The following is a 16,953-nucleotide window of genomic DNA, read 5'->3' on the forward strand; positions in this document are numbered from 1 at the left end:
TTGATTTTTAATTTCTGACATGATCCCTTCTTCTTCTTCCCACTTTTCTCAAAAGGGTCTCTCTCAGTGGCGAAGCCAAGATCTTACATCGCGCGGGGGGTGGGGTGCTTTCACAAATACTTTATTTTTTAATGCCTAAAATACGAAATAGATTGGTTGTATTCCGATTTATTTATCTCAACTCAGAAAAATATCATACCGCATCAACCATTAGGTTAATATGCAAGATAGAGGTAGATTATACCCATACCGCATCAACCATATAGTCACATAATCCAACTAATATTTAAGAGCAGATGGACTAGAAGTTCAAGCCAACAAAGAAAAATATCAACCAACATTCTTAGAGTAAGTGATAAATCCTGGCAATTAGATTCAATTACTACGGTCAAAAACTTCGACCTAAATTAATCTCCTCCGCCCAAAGATGAACATGAAGTAATTAACAAGTTGAAGAAGCTACATCATTATAACTAGAATAAGAGAATCTCAAATCCATGAATTTCAAGATTGCAACTAAACTTACCAGAAATAAAATGATGTTATGCTATATCTTATACAAAGAAAAGGAAAAATTGCAGGATAGACCCATGACTACCCTTGTCCTTTAGTGGCTCCGCCACTGGTCTCTCTGGACTCCCTTCTTCTTTTTCTTCCCTGATTTTCCAACTGTACGGTCAAACACAGTTTCACCAATTTTTCTTCCCTTCTTCTTTTTCTTATCTTGAAACCGCCAAAACCCATGTGAGATCAGCCAAGTTCACCCCGACCCGAATTCAAAGATAGGGGAAGATTGAAGCTTTCTAAAGGCTGAAAGAGATAAAGATAGAGAGGAAGGGTTTTGGATATGGAAGCTCGAGTTGGGGTCGTGGTGGAAGGAAAGCAGAAAGCTTCGAATTCAGCTCAGGGGGGCATGGCGGTATCGCCTGGCGTCATGTAGGTCGAGCAAGGGCTTAGCACATTATGAGTCGACCTAGAGACTAGCTTGGGCTGGGTGCCAGCCTATCTGCTCGGCTGGAGTGGATTGGCCCAGTGTCGAACCAATAATTTGGCTGGGTGCCAGCCTAAAGGTTCCCCGATAGAACTACTCTTAGGGTAATATCCGATTCATCTTTGAAGTTGAGAATCGAGCCAAATAATACTAATCAATTTTGTTCGTTTTCAGTTCCATCCTACCAATTTTGTTCGTTTCAAATATGAGATGAAGAATTAGACATAAAAGATGTAAGGTAAAAAATAGTGAATCGGGAAAGAATGAGATAAATATTTAATGATTTTATGTGTAAGTTTTACGATTTGTGTAGGATGTTCAATAAGAAAGATAGAGATTTTAGGTCCGATTATCGTCAAATGCGAATTTGAACCACATTATTGCTAGCTCATTGTGAGGCTAAACTCACCCATTCCCCTTATTAGAGTAAACCAAATAGCCATTAGTCTAGTAGCATTTCTCTCCTTAATGTTAAAGAGGTCATACCATCAATCCCTTACTACTATTGTTAACTTATACTACTAGTAGTCTAAGTACAAGTGAACTAGCACATTATGGAGAGTGTAGAACATGCAGGGGTATCGATGGGTATAAAATGTATAACCAAGTAAAATGCTTAGATTGTCTGCTCCTTGTTTGGTCATAAGGATAATTATTCTTATTAGGTTAGGGCGGTTGGCCTAGGGATTACACATAATTGGTAATGGCATAACCAAAAGAGGCGTATGGGACAAGTTTACGCGTGCTACGTAGCACAGCAAAACTGTATTGGGTAGCAACGATGGGTGCTAACTTGGACACCCATCCCAGGGTTAGGGGCGGGCCGATCACAAGTTTAAAATTTTATATAAAATCTTATAAATTTATAAAAATAAATTACAATAAGGAATTCAATATAAAATTAATTTCTCCGTGACACTCGTTAGGACCAACTACATGCTATATATCCCATGATATAACCAACCATGATTTAATTTCTCATTAAAAATCATTTCATATAAAAATTTACTCACATCCAAACGCTTTTACTTGTGTTATTTTAATCTTTTTTTTTACAACACTTGTCTTATTTTAATAAGATAATTAGAATAGCACACTGTTTTTGGTAAAAAAAAAAAATTAAAAGTTCGCACTATTCACATCATATGAATTTTTACAATTATGATCATTGTGTAAAAACCTAAATATCGAACAGTTTGATTCATTGTATTATATTGTGAAGCGAGTCGGTATAAAATAATTAACGTTATAATTATACATTAACTTACTAATTTTAGTAGTACTCGAGCCCTACCATGTAAAAACATTCTGATCGATATGTAACAACTTATGATATGGTGGGGAAAGTAGATCCATCCGACATGTTTCATGCTAACATGTACTTGGAACATAATATGGTTGTATATTTGGGGGAGAATAATGTGTTTGCCAAATCGATACTAAAAGTGGACCCTGCCACCGTATCAACATGCTCAAGAGTTTTTCTAAAAATAAATCAGCTGGGCTAAAGCGATAGCAGTCCATATTATCGGAAATCGAAAAAACTCACGAGGCATTTCAAATGTTACATTTCAAATTTATTAAAATGAGTTTAATTAAAGTGTTAATTAAGGAAAGCATGATGTCTACGACTCCTACTACCAAGTTGACCAAGAGTTGGTGGAAGTTTAAAATTATATCAAACCCTCAACCATTATTATATGTTCGATATTACTATGCAATATAGTCTAACAACGTTTTTGTAACGTAATCACATTCACATATAACATTTTATCTTGACAATGTAATTATTCACAATTTCAAACTCAACGTTACCATAATAATCCTAGTGATATTATGTGTTATTAACTATAACTCTTAACTGTAATTTTTTTATGAGTATAGTGCGTAATATGACATTTCTAACAAATAAAACTTCCTATGGATTCAATTAAACAATGAAAAATTTCATCCAATAAACTAAAATGCATAGTATTTTCTAACAACGTGTACAACCTGTAGACTAAATATCGCTACACCCAACCATCAACAATGTTAAAAAAAACGAGCCTTGAGGCGCGCCTAGGCGGCGATGAAAATGCCTCTACCCAGCGAAAGTAGGCTTAAACTCACTATACCAAATAATCAACTAGACTATATGACATACCCTCAAACTAGACTAAATATTAATAATTTTAGGTCACTTTAAGCAAGATTATCAATGTAATGTCTTGACTTCGTTTCGCCTTTTAAAACTTTGATAATCAGTGACTAATTTACTCTAGTTCTTTTTAACAAATATGTATAAATTCTTTTTCTTTGTAGAAAATTCTAATTTGGCATCTGATGGAGCCTTTCCGGTCCTTTATTATTATAATTTTTTTTTTTGGAGGTGTGGGATGTTGAATTCCCTTGGTGTGAATATGACTAAACAAAAGAAAACAAAAACCAAATTTGATTATAATTTCTGGTCATAGAAAATAATTTAAGAGCAGCCGTACATTATACACCGTTTGATTTGTGTCATCCAGTTTAATAAATAAAACCAAAGGTTGGTACCAAATTCAAATAAAAGCAAAGATGTATTTAGGTGAATTAGACTGTGACATAGCAGCTAAGTTAGGTAAATGAAAGAGGAAGTGATAGTTATTTCAATGGTAACAAATAGATTTAGCATGGGAAATCAGACGTAGTAGACTAGTTTAAACCGATGCATAATATTTAAAAAAAAAAAACAATGCATAATATTCGAAGTACATTTCTTTGAGAATGTACAAGGAATTTGATGCTAACATGATCGAGTCAATTTGCAACACCGTTGTAATATATATATATATTTTTTTTTTACATTGAAAAGAAGCTTTATTAAACATCGAGAGAATTTTATATGATAGCACAAGACTATGAATACCTAGACGTGAATATCAGAAACTATAACTGCGCCTTTAAGAAAAAACACACGGTCTGATTATCATCACAGAACATAACATTTCCTTTCTTTCAATCATGGTATTTTGGTTGGGTGAGACATGAATGGCTATTTTTAATATATACAATGTCTTTTTATAGGTCTCAAAGGAGTCGAAATAAGAACATTTCAAGTGGAAATGAACTAAATTTTAGTCATTTTCATTTAGTTTATCTTTTCTTTTCAAAGTCATTTTCATTTAGTTCACCTTCTTTAGAAAGTTATCATAAATTAATACTTGGGAATTATTTAATAACTATTTATTTTTCAATTTTTATATTTTTGAAAGTTGAAAACTGTTTGATCACAAATAAACTAAAAGCTAAATTTTGAAAACTCAAAAATAAATTTCACTTTTTATTTTTCGGTTTTCAAAAAACGTGTGAACTTAAAAATAAAACAAAATTGTCACTTAGTCAGTGGTGTAGTGATATTCTTCTTCATTTGTAAGTAAGAAATCTTATGTTGAATTCTCGTCAAAAACAAATTGTTAACCTATTATGAGGTTTAACCTACCCTCTTACCCTTTTAGTGTAGTTAATATCGTTTGTTAAAAAAAAAATTGTTATTCCGCTTAATAATTATCTTAATCCAATTAGGTTTAAATATTTATTTCTGACATTTTTTTTACAGGAAACTAATGAAAATGACTTGAAATCTTTGAGTTTTAACGATAAAGATAAAATAAAGAGTAAATTAAATAGTACTAGGATTGACATTTTAATGTAAAAATATGATATTTGGTTAAAATGACATTTTCGTTAAATTTTTTTATTTTTTTATTAACGTTCGAGAACCGCCTTGCGTAAATAATATTTTCCCGCCAAACCCGTGATTTGGTCCTTGTGTCGACCATCCGCCATTTTGCTAAACAATCGAAATAATTGTATTTTACTCGCCTGCTAATGCGAATATCAGCCGTACCTACTTCCAATCAAATCCCACTAATCACCTGATTTCCCCAAATCTACCGTACAAAAATTATAACAAATGAAGAGCGTGGCGCTACCCCACTGGAAGCGCGCGTGTGTCTGCAAGGAAGACAGGAATAAAAAAAGAACCACAAAGTCAGACACTGGTGCGGGCCCCACCATCTCGCAGACCGCGTGAAAGTGGCTCCCACGGCGGCACAGCCCTTCCCTTACCATTTTGATCCCACGATCAATCAGAACGCGCGAAATGCAAGAGTTTCGGTCTTTTGACATTCCGAAAGGCTGACTTTTGAATCTTCTTTCTCTTTCCATATATATATATATATATATATATATATTTTTTTTTTAATCTGAACTATTTTGGTGGCTTGAACACTTCAGATTTGAAATCTTCCATATGAATCCATCATGGTGTTTGCTTTTTCTTGATTGACATCATGGCAATAGCTTAATTCCCCTTCTTCTAGTAGGGCCGTGGTTTTTTTCTTTTCTTTTCTTTTCAGGAATCAAGTATAAAATACGATTGGACATTGATCTATTATTGTCTGAATAATAAAATACTTATTACGTGACATGAGTGTGAAGAATATAAACCCTGAAACCAAAGATAAGAGGGTAAAGTTACGTGCAAGAACGAAAACAGCTAAGGTCCACTCGTGGCAGCTGCCCTTAGTGAAGTTTCGAGTGGGAAAAAAATATCAAGATGCTTACATAATTTTAATTTAACATATTTAAGTACTGAAATTTTTAAATAATATGTGTAATAAGCTATCATTATGAAACATGCTTACACGTTAGCTTAATGAAATTTGAGAAGAAAAAAAAACAATTAAATTATAAAAGAAATTCTACTATCATGAATTTTATCCACTTTAATGCTTTTGGAACCTAAAAGAATATATTTTTTTCTTTCTAAAAACACTTTTAATATTTTAAAAACAATTTCAAATGAGCCCATATATGTTTTTAATCTTTTAATTGCTTGTATTTTTTGGACTTGGTAAAACTTTTCCCTAGTTTGTATTAACAATTGAGGTGTAATATTGGAATTTCAAATATTTGGAATTCTAAAAGTCATAAATGGATAAGGTTTCAGTCCTTGGAATTTTGCCAGCACATCACCTAATAAAAATATTTACATGATGAAACAATTCTGGGCCGTTGACTGATTGGTAAGAAACAAGTTGAAGAGCGGTTAGAATTGGGCCTAATTTTTCAGCTGTTGGGGCCTCTTCCATTTTGAAGTTCTAATATTCTCTCAATTCAATAGAAACAAAGAGAAAATGGCATAAAAGGACCACTTATCCATGCCTAATACAAATGCTTGGATGTTAAACATGACAATGAAGTTGGTTTACCATCGATAATATAAAAAATATGAGGTGTCGATATCTTGTGTCTAAGACAGGAGAAAAATTTGCATGTACTCGTGGTCACAACGTCTGTGTTTCACATTTATAATGTCATATCACCGTAACACTCAACTATATATAAAATAGATTATAATATTCAACGAGTGCATATAAATTTTTAGCGCGGGAGGCTAGCTGAGCCCCACATGCCTATTGAGCCACTACAATTAAACTATGCCCAATCTTAGTTTTGCAAAGTAGTCATCCTACTTTTTCTGAAGCATGCTCCTGCAATATAGGGTTTAGGGACTTGGCGGAACGAAAATGTTGTTTCTTTTGTCACCGAAATGTCACGATTTCGAGTCATGAAAACAATTTCTTCGCCAAGTAAGGGTAAGACTGTGTACGATAGATGTTTCTCCCAATCCTCGCAAAAGGAAGAGTCTTGTTAGCTTGAGGTCGCTCTTTAAGCTCTTGTAGTATACATTTTATTTGGAAATGCTATCAGTAATGAACGACCTAATTTTTGTATTGCGAGTTATTGTACTTTTTGGAATAGGGTACTGAGTCCATCATCACATCCTTGCTTTCTATCGAGCCACACAATTCTAACATAAACGACATTTACTAGTGCTTGTATTTGGAAGAGGATCCTCTCCTGAGCTTAGGATAGGGATCCTCCTAATCACGAAATCCAGACCGTTTAAATTTAATCCAATGGTTGTAATTATTATAACTTTTAGAGAACCCTTATTTGGAGCTATTGGATTAAATTTGAACGGCCCGGATTTCGTGGTCATGAGGATCCTCATCTTGATCTCATGAGAGGATCCTCTTCCCTTGTAATTTTGACACGCAATATATGAGGTCGATTATGATCGGTAGGTATCACGTATTCTAACAGTTGAACATGAAAACAAAAGAAAAAATTGCAGGCTAAAAACTGTTTGAAATGTGCTGGTAATGTTGCCTTATTTACCAATAAAAAGAGATAAATAACATTTGTTACGAATTTATAAGAAGATTATTAAGAAAAATGGAAACCTAATTAAACTCTGTTATAAGCAACGGACTTGCTGAACAGATTGCGGATGTAGAGCACTTGAAGAGCGCTTGCACCGGCAAATACAAGGTACTCTGCAAGTGTGAAGTAGATCACTCGTTTGTTCGTGCTAACATTTGCTGCAACCATACAAAAATGTTGTTAGACGATAACACAATCAATTGGAAACGTACGAGACATACGGAAAAAGTTGAGATTACACCATTCAACTAATTGGCAATATGAGAAATAACCTAACTTATAACTTACAAGCACATGCAAAGTCTATTCGTTCCTGGATGCTGGATTCATAATCAACACTTACTATATCTATGCCTGGCATCGCGCGCTTTAAGGAACTTTTGCTCCGTTGTGATAGCCTCCAATGCTTCTCTCAGCTCGGCAATTTTAATATTCAGAGGGTCCATATGTTCTGCACCAAAATTACAATAAATGAAAATGACCTTGTTTTTTTCTAGACGTTTTAGTCAAAATGGTATCTAAGATTGGTATAATTCATCACTTTGATATTTGAGTTTGAAATCGATAGAAGTGGTCATTGAGTTTGTCCGCCATTAATCATTTCGGTCATTATGTGAAGAATTTTGTTAAATAAGAATAAAAATGACAAAAATATCCTCAATTCAATAAACAATAGGCCAAAATGATTTGACAAAATTGAGAGTATTTTTGTCATTTTATGTTTATTTAATGGAGATTTTTTATGGAATAACTAAAATGATTGATGATGGACTCAAGACCACTTCTAACGATTTCAAATCTTAGAGACAAAAGTAAGGAGTTATGTCAATCTTATGAATCATTTTGACTAAAAGCATTTTTTCCCCGTTACATATGTGGTAAAATAAAAGCTGAAAACAACTGAGTAACGATCAATCGGAGTTGAATGTGACCCATTTTATCATCATGAATAATCCGACGCAAACAATCAAAGGGATCCTCTCAAAATTTCAAACTCGAAAGACTCTCCTACCGTACATATTTCACTACCACGAAGCAAAAAATACATTGAACTAACCGTCTTTAGCCAATTCATGCTCATTTGGGATGTGGCCAACATGGATGTAGAACGAAACAGTCTCAGGAGTCGAAGCAGGATTTCGAAAACAGAACTTGTAGATTCCGCTTTTTGGTGCCTTGAACTTGAACTTATCTCCCGACGTTCCTTTCAGAGAAGACACAATGCTACCTCCTGGAGCTGTAGCCTGCACAGACCACACATAAGTTGTATTGCACCTCCCATTTGAATGGAAATGTAACAATCTTCTACGAATTATTTGACAAATTTCGTTGTTCGTAAATTAGGACTCTACATTTTGAAACAATGTCACCTACGTAATGATTTTGATTTACACCGTCTGACAGCGTAACATGCTCAGTTATTTGACGTGAAAGTTTTGTATTAGGAGCTTACAGTGAAATCGATGCCAGGGTGGTCGGAGCTCCAGAAGATGTCATGGTCTATGGCAACAAAGTTTCCGGAGACGGTGTCTCCCTCGTGCAGAACCTGCTCTGATACGCATTCAAACTCCGTCACGGTGATTGAAAGAGCAGTAGCAACACTGCCATTGCCGATGAGGCTCAGAAGAAAACCGTACGCCACGTAAATCTTGGCGGTCTCGAATCTCTTTCTTTTCTCCATTTTTTTAAATCTTTGCTCTGGAATTCAATCAGCCACAGAACTGAATCGATCGATCGAGAGAGAGAGTGTTCCTGAAGAAAATAGGGCGGCTTGAAATTCGGTTAATTCGTTGAGAAATCCGTTTGTTGCCTCCATGACTGTTTTCTTCATGATTGGGCTTTCTTTTGGGCCTAGCTTCTTTAAATGGTTGGGCTTCTACGCAATTTGTGCAATTTGATACCAAATTAACTTGCACATGCAGCTTAACCGAACTCCTCTTTCCGTTTCCTGATCTCTGTAAAAATATCGATATACCTCCCAAAAAAAAAAAAAAACTTTCTCTCACTCTCAGTTCACCAAGCTCAGTGAGTCGGAAAGCGAATCAGTGCAGTAATGGAGTCGTCTCTGCGAGTTCGAAGATTGAACGAAGTTCCTTCGGCCACAGACTTCGCGTCTCGGATCGAATCCGAGAACGTTCCCGCCGTAAATTCCTTACTGTTTCACATAATTAACTGCAATTTTCTTCGCGCCTTTCTAAAATTCACGAGCATTTGCTCACTCTCTTTCTCTCTGCGTGTTCTTGCTTTCTTCTTCTTATTAGGTTTTCAGCGGCTGCGTCAAAGATTGGAAAGCTTTCTCCAATTGGAATCCATGTAATGGCGGTCTCGATTATTTGCAGGTATTTTCCCTTTTTTTTACTTGAATTTTTGTTCTCGTCGATTCTGCTTCCTTCTGTGTGGTGATTGGTTGTAAATTTGAGGAAATTAGGGATTATGTGGTCAAAATTGCTTTGCTTTCTTTCGAGTACTTAAAATTTTACCACAGCAGCAACGAAATGTGATCAGGATCAACCTCAAATGGTTGCTTAATGATGTTCTTGTGCTTAACGTATTCGAATTCTGTTTCTAATTCCGAGCCTTGGGTGAGCTAATCCGTTCCTACTACTGAATTAGGCCTCAGGGAGCTGTCCATGTAGTTTTTCAGGGATTAACAAGTAGTTTTTTGTTTCATTTTTAAGTTATTTGTTTGTTGCTTATATCGTTGATTTCTTTGCTTTTGTTAAATTGAAGTTTGTGATTGATATGGTTTCTATGAATGGAAAATTAGGAACGAGTCGGATTGTGTGTTGTGGAAGCTATGCTATCTGATTCAGCACCTGTATTCAATGGTGATATTAGAAGCCATGAGAGGGTAAGTAATTTGTATGTCTCTTGTGAATGGTCTGAAACTTTGAATTTTACTTTCTTCTGGATCTCATTAGCCCTAACTAGTTTACTACCCCTTCCATCTGTAGGTACCGCTGCAATTTTCTGCATTCATTGGTCTATGTAAGAAACACATGCATCATTCGGAGGATGGTTCCGGTGCTGAATCAGATCGGCAAGGGCTACTGGAGTCTTCATCTGAGTATGACAGTAAGCCCTATGAGGATGCTCCTCAACAAATCTATTTAGCACAGGTTTAACCTTCAAAGGGTTTGTTAATGGCTTGATTAGTCATTATTCAAATAACTTTCTTTAATATGTTAGACTTATTAGTTTTCTTTGAAGGGTCACATATTTGGGACATAACTCTTATTATGTGTGATTCAGATCCCAATAATCAATACTGAAACTGAAGAGAGGGTTCAACTAGGATCTTTGAGGGAGGATATCCAAACGGTTTGTGAGCTTCTTGTACTAGTCCTTGTTGTTTATCCTACAGCCTTCCACTAGTGAATCCTTTATTCTCATCCTTGATTTCTAATGACCACTGGTTGTTTTTTGTAGCCTGTATTTTTGGAGGACAAAGTACTAGTTTCTATCAACTTGTGGATGAACAATGCTCAAGCTAGATCAAGTACTCACTATGATCCACACCATAACCTTCTCTGCGTAGTCTCTGGCCGCAAACAAGGTCGAATTTTCTCTGGCTCTCTTAGTGCATAATGCTCTGTCCAACTTCAGAGTGGTTAGATAGGTTTCATGTTACCGGTTCTCTATATCATTGAATGATTAGCTGCCAAGAAAGCAAATTGATTTTCTCTCTTATTGTTTATTTGCATCCCTCCAAAAGAGATTTTTTTAGTTTTATTCTTAGAAGGCCACAAATTTAAGGGTCATTTGATTTCTAGAACAAGTTGGTTTGAGATTTGAATATAGAACTTAACTTTGTTCAGTATTCCCAACTGTGTTAGTGTGTAAAATTTGTCTAAATAGATTTTTTGTTTCTGGATTTTTCTAATAAAAGCTTGCATGTTTCACAGTGGTTTTATGGCCTCCTTCAGCAAGTCCTATGTTATACCCTATGCCAATATATGGGGAGGCATCAAATCACAGGTATAGTACCTGTAATAATAATATGAATTCAGATTAGATATCTTTGTACTTATTTAATTATGAAAAGTTTATGCTTCTGTTAGTTATTTGTATCTATTGTTCTATCAACAAAGAGAACGAATTGCAGTCTTTCAATCTTATAATTTACGCCCTCTTGCAGTTCTGTTCCTTTAGAGAACCCAAACTTTTCAAATTATCCAAGAGCACAATGTTTAATGCAGCACTCGCAGAAGCTTATTCTTCAGCCAGGTGACGCCCTTTTCATTCCTGAAGGCTGGTAAGGTTTAATATCCATTAGTGTGTCCATTAGGAGTCCTTTTTTTTTGTCTTCTTATAATATAAGACTTTAGAGGTCGCACTTGGTGCGATGGCAAGTGCCTTCGCCCATGAGCGGTAGGTCTCGGGTTCGAGACTTGGGAGCAGCCTCTCCATAAATGGGGGTAAGGCTAGCCGACATTCACCTCTCCCAGACCCTGCGTAAAGCGGGAGCCTTGTGCACTGGGTACGACCTTTATAATATAAGACTTTAGTGTGACCTTTTTATTCATAGTGGTTATTTATTTTTGCTACAGGTTCCACCAGGTGGATAGTGATGATCTGACCATTGCTGTGAACTTTTGGTGGCGGTCCAATGTAGCGTTAAACATGTCAGAACACATGGATGCATATTATCTGCGCATAATATTAAGAAGGTTTGTGGTATTGTTTCCTTTTAGTTAGTATGCAAAGCATTAACGGAACAAGCTAACGTTATTTTGTTTCTCTCTCATGCGTCATTTACTTGTCCAATCCGCATCAAAAGACTGACAGATAGAGAAATGGTGTGTACCTCTCTCTCTCTCTCGCACGCGCACACACACACACACACACACACACACACACACACACACACACACACACACACAAACACATTGGTAGACATTCTTATTTGTGCGTTTATTTTCAAAATAACAAGTTTTAAGTTACAGTATGGAAACATATAAGTAAACATATGGTTCGATATTGGTATATGCTTTATCATTTTATTTTTGTCGTATTTGAAAACTTTGTGGTCACATCGACTACGTTTTCTTCCGCCTTTGTTTTTAACTTTGAATCAGAAGTTTTGTAATTGAGCACTATAAGTATATTTATTTCATTATTTTTTATTTTAGACAGGACCGAGTGCTGCCTGTACCTCTCTCTCTCCCTCACACAAACACACACATTGGTGGACATTCTTATTTGTGCGTTTATTTTCAAAATAACAAGTTTTAAGTTACAATATGAAACATATAAGTTACAATCAGAAGTTTTTGTAATTGAACACTATAAGTATATTTATTTTATTATTTTTTATTTTAGGACAGGACCGAGTGCTGCCCGTACCTTCTTTATCTGAAATGGAGAACATGAAGAGGCATACTGGTATAGTGCTTAAAAAAGGACAAGTAGGTCAGTTTGTAACTTTCTATGAGCTCACTGATTATCATTATGTACTAAAGATTATTTGGTAAAAAAAAACTTGTAGTGAATCATTATGGCTCTGTAAATCCTCTGTTTGCTGACATCCCTAACTTGATATTACACCCAGATCACAATGACAATGCTTTGGATCAGGCATGTGAGAGAAAGGATCTTAAAGGGAAGGAAGTAGAACAAAGATTTATGTCACATGTACTGGAGCCCCTTGCCGTCCCTGCTCTTCATGAACTTATTTCTTTAGTTCATGGTCATGTTAATGCTGCTGAGCAAAGACAACCAGTGCAATCCGCTTCAACAACTGCTTCTGCAGCTAATGTGAAAGATGAATGCATCAAAGTCGTGAGACAGAGTTCGTTTAGCTTGGAAGATGATCCAGTTGCTAAAATCTTTTGGACTCTTCACCCCATCACTTTGAAAAATGTATTTCTTGCCATGGTGGTGAGTTTGAACATTTTTACTTTCACTGTAAAACTTAAACTTGTAGACTAATAGGCTAGTCGACTCTCGTTTCATGAGAGTTGTTCGTTATTATCAAGAGAAAGTGATAAGGCAAGGTCTTTCTATTAATGTTTGGCGTGTCTTGCATGCCAAACAGTAACAGCTTAATTAGCAAGCAGGTCATCTTACTTGGATAGGAGAAAGTTGTCATCTAGAGGAGCTTCATTTCTTTTAGATTCAAAGGCCGTCTTTATTCCCTATTTTTGCCTACTATTCTGGTTTCGTGTGCTTTATAACTATGTTTCTACGCTTTTACCAGTGAATATTGTCCCATCTAATGGAAAAGTGAGCCATGATAGTTTATCCTTTCATTAAATCCAGTAATGTTTGAAGGCTTGACTCTTGTTTCTGTATTTCTTTACGAGAATGCAGCTGGGCAGGACACTCCCCTCTTCCTTTTTTTCTTTTAACCTTCATATGCTCTATGATTTTTAGTGAGTCTTATAAGCATACCATTTAGTAATGCCATCATGGCAAGGTGGTGAGGGGAGCCACTATAGGATAACTATATATTTGTAACTCGAATGACCATCCACTGCTATTTTGTTTAATAAAAATAAATTTCTCATTCTTATATGCAACTTTTATATAATCTTTTGCAGAAAAATTTTCCAAGAACTTTGGAGGCTTTAATACTGCACTTGCTTTCACCAGTGGGAGCAGAAGTGCTTACCCGCAAATTTGAAGGAATGGATCAACTGATCACCGAGGAAGAACGGTAAATGCTAATTTGTCATTAATTCTTTAGTGAAAAAGGTAAAGATCTGTATTCACCTACAATCTGCTATTCTTATTCGTCATTTCAGGAACAATTTCTACAAGGCTTTCTATGGGGCATTTGACGACCAATTCGCAGCAATGGATGCAATTTTGAATGGGAAAGAAGTATTTGCACAACAGGTAATGCTGTGCTCTTGTTGAAACATGTCTTCTGGCACTCATGATACCATAAATTGGGTAGGGATTGATTCCGGAAATAAGATGTTCACTGGCTCATCTACCAGATGATGATCATCTCTTTGTTATGAACTACTATGATAAAATGATTAACCAGGAATCTAGTTTGTTGTTATACAAATTTGTAATTGGTCGAAATCAGTTAGTATCGATGTCATGGACTGCTATAGTCAATTGACGTGCTCCCATTTGATATTGTTATCATTTTAAATATCTTAAATTATCAAAATTTGAAGTACGATTTTGTTGCCTATCATTGTCCCGGGCGTAGAAGGCCACTTGACTACAGCAGGGCAGTGAACAAGGATCATAAGTTATGAATTCATCTTTTGCTTTTGTTTTTGTTGTGAACAATGTCATAAGTTATGAACAAGGATCATAAGGCCTTCATATTTCTATTTTACATTTTTTACTGTAATTTTTTGGGTGAGCAATGAACCGTATTCCGTTAATTTATTCTACTCATGAATTTTCTGATCCTTGACAACCCGTATTTCCCCCAATTTAACACTCTTCGTAGACTTTTTGTTGTCTTTACATTTTGGCCTAACATCATCTCAATGACGATGTTTGTGCATTTGCATATACGTCCCTTCATATTTTACTGGAGACGTTAGATTTGTATGTACGGTATAAAATGTTACTAGCTGCTCAAGAACAAAGTAACGCACTTTTACCGTATTCTTTGTTGCAGGCATACAAGAACGTATTGGATAAGTATTTGGGAGTAGACTGGAGTGGGCCGAAACCCGGGGTCTGATGAAACTTCAAAGAAATTGGTCCCCGGCAGTATCTTGAGGGGAGGAAATCGATGCATATTCATTTACCGAAACCTTTCTTTTTGCTTGAATTCTCAACCGTGCTTTACAAGTGTTCATTTACAGGCACCTAGAATTCATGTCATCACTAACTTTAAGCATATGAGTGTATGATTGGTTGTGCATTCTTTCTATGTAGTTATATGCTCTGCAACTTTTACTTGGTCTGATATGTTCTGTGTTTTATAACAGCTTTTGAGATAATATGTTTTGTTACCTCATTCCAAATACGACGTCGTCTACCAAGACAAAATAGCTTTTTTTTTTCTTTTTCATTTTGGTCAAAGCAAGACAAAATAGCTCAAATTGGAAAAATTATTGCGTGGTACCGAAAATCGCAACTTGATATAATATCGGTGGATGATGAATTTTGTATTAACTATTAAGGGTGTAATCTTCATAAATATCCACTTGTCTTGTAACATGTGGATTGATTTATATATAGAGACAATATAATTTTTTTTTTTAACAAAAAGATGACTAGCTGATGGCTTTGTTATGGCAGTTAATCTTTTTAAGGGTCAGAAAGACTCACAGATGCATTTCAACCTCTTCTGGTCACTATTGTGTAATTTACCAATGCTAGAAACGAACTTATGACATGCTGTGTGAACATAGTGACAATATTTAGTACTACACAATAATTTCTCGTAAAATTGTTAATGAAAAGAAATATCGTCTTTCTTCTTAGTTTGATTTGAGAACTTTGTGTTTTGTTTGTCATTTGAATTGATGGTAGAGGGTCAATCAAAGTAGTCTTACTTGCAAATGAAAAAAAAAACCTACTAGTTAAGGACTACAAGCGTGCTGAAAACATGAACAAACGGGTCATCTAATCTCTAAAGTGCAGAGAAGCAAATATTTAGAGGCTAGATAACCAAAATTCAAGGGAACGTTTGTCTTCGGCAATCCAATTTACCAAGTGGTTTGATTTTTAAAACAATTTTTACTGTTTGATTTCTTAAATTCACTTTTTATCGTTATTTTCAGATTACTCAGTAATTCTAAACTATTAAAATAGTCTTAAAAATACCAATTTTTCTTGATAAAATCCCTCAACTTACCTGAATTCTCTTATTCAGATAAGATTCATTTGGCAGGGGAATCTAACTCCACTTGTAAAGCATTTAAGTACCAGCGCTTGATGCCACATTGCCACTAGTAATAATTCTAATCGCTTTAAGCCGGTGATCTCGTGGACAACTATATAATAGCGAGTTCAAATCTAATATGATTGGCTTGGCTTGATTCTCATCCATGACGTACTATAAATTTATCAGTTTTAGCAATTAGAATTTGAAAAACAGTAATTTAAAAAAAAATGAAAAGTACCGATGTGTGATTTCTAGCTATCATTCCTCTTTTGGACGAGTAAGACTTCCTTGAAATGGGAATGCACTAATTCTCTTCATTTTTTCACACATCATGTATTTACTCATTCTCTTCCCTTCTAACCTTTTGTATGAATAACGTGATTTATGAAAAATGAAGATAATGAACATATCCCGTTTCAAAGAAGAATAGTTCTTATTCTCTAGATTCTTGCACACACACACAAAATGGAAGTTAAAGATAAGAGAAGTCATGGAAATTATGCCAGTCTTAATTTCATTTGTGTATAAATTTGCAGAACAAGGGGGAAAAGAATAGAAAAGCATGGAAAAGGGGTTTTGGTAATTATTGGGGTTGGAAGGACAAATTAAAAGAGGGAAAAGGAGGGGTTTTTGTTGAGGTGAGATTCCATGGTGGAATATGATGACATGCAAGGGTGCTGAGAAAGGGAGGGAATAGAAGAGAAGAGAGAAGCTTTTAGTTTGTCTGGTTATGGGAGCAGAGGGAGAGATAAAAAGATGCAGTCCCTTTCACAAGGCAAATGGCATATTTTGTACCTTAACCCTGCAACTTATATAAAACTTTCTAAAAGCTTGGATATACCATAACCACCCAAACCTTCCTTTCATTAATACCTAGGTCTCTCTCTCTCTGGATGGA

At 35.4% G+C, this 16,953-nt stretch overlaps 2 protein-coding genes across 3 annotated transcripts; one reads left to right on the forward strand and one right to left on the reverse strand.

Annotated features, from left to right (window-relative positions):
* Nucleotides 1-7,151: 7,151 nt before the first annotated feature.
* On the reverse strand, nt 7,152-9,030 carry LOC103415295 (transmembrane emp24 domain-containing protein p24beta3-like). The gene is made up of 4 exons (XM_008353640.3): nt 8,700-9,030; nt 8,304-8,490; nt 7,590-7,697; nt 7,152-7,404 (listed from the first exon to the last, which is right to left on the reverse strand). Exons 1-4 carry the CDS (start codon nt 8,925-8,927, stop codon nt 7,271-7,273), a joined length of 657 nt encoding a protein of 218 aa, XP_008351862.1. The 5' UTR covers nt 8,928-9,030; the 3' UTR covers nt 7,152-7,270.
* A 168-nt stretch (nt 9,031-9,198) lies between these two features.
* Nucleotides 9,199-15,189, forward strand: LOC103448951 (lysine-specific demethylase JMJ31-like). Of its 2 annotated transcripts, none has more exons than XM_029089160.2 (15): nt 9,199-9,389; nt 9,508-9,585; nt 10,014-10,097; nt 10,201-10,365; nt 10,499-10,567; nt 10,676-10,802; nt 11,152-11,224; nt 11,385-11,501; nt 11,797-11,916; nt 12,027-12,045; nt 12,574-12,658; nt 12,798-13,126; nt 13,789-13,904; nt 13,993-14,086; nt 14,838-15,189. In XM_029089160.2, the coding sequence occupies exons 1-15, from the start codon at nt 9,300-9,302 to the stop codon at nt 14,901-14,903; spliced, it is 1,632 nt and encodes a 543-aa protein (XP_028944993.1). In that variant the 5' UTR covers nt 9,199-9,299; the 3' UTR covers nt 14,904-15,189. The 2 variants fall into 2 exon arrangements, with proteins under 2 accessions (XP_028944993.1, XP_070664324.1); XM_070808223.1 differs by having other exon boundaries at nt 9,200-9,389; nt 10,201-10,321.
* Nucleotides 15,190-16,953: the final 1,764 nt, after the last annotated feature.

The sequence above is a fragment of the Malus domestica genome, chromosome 11 (genome assembly GCF_042453785.1).
Source record: "Malus domestica chromosome 11, GDT2T_hap1".
Classification (NCBI taxonomy): Eukaryota; Viridiplantae; Streptophyta; class Magnoliopsida; order Rosales; family Rosaceae; genus Malus; species Malus domestica.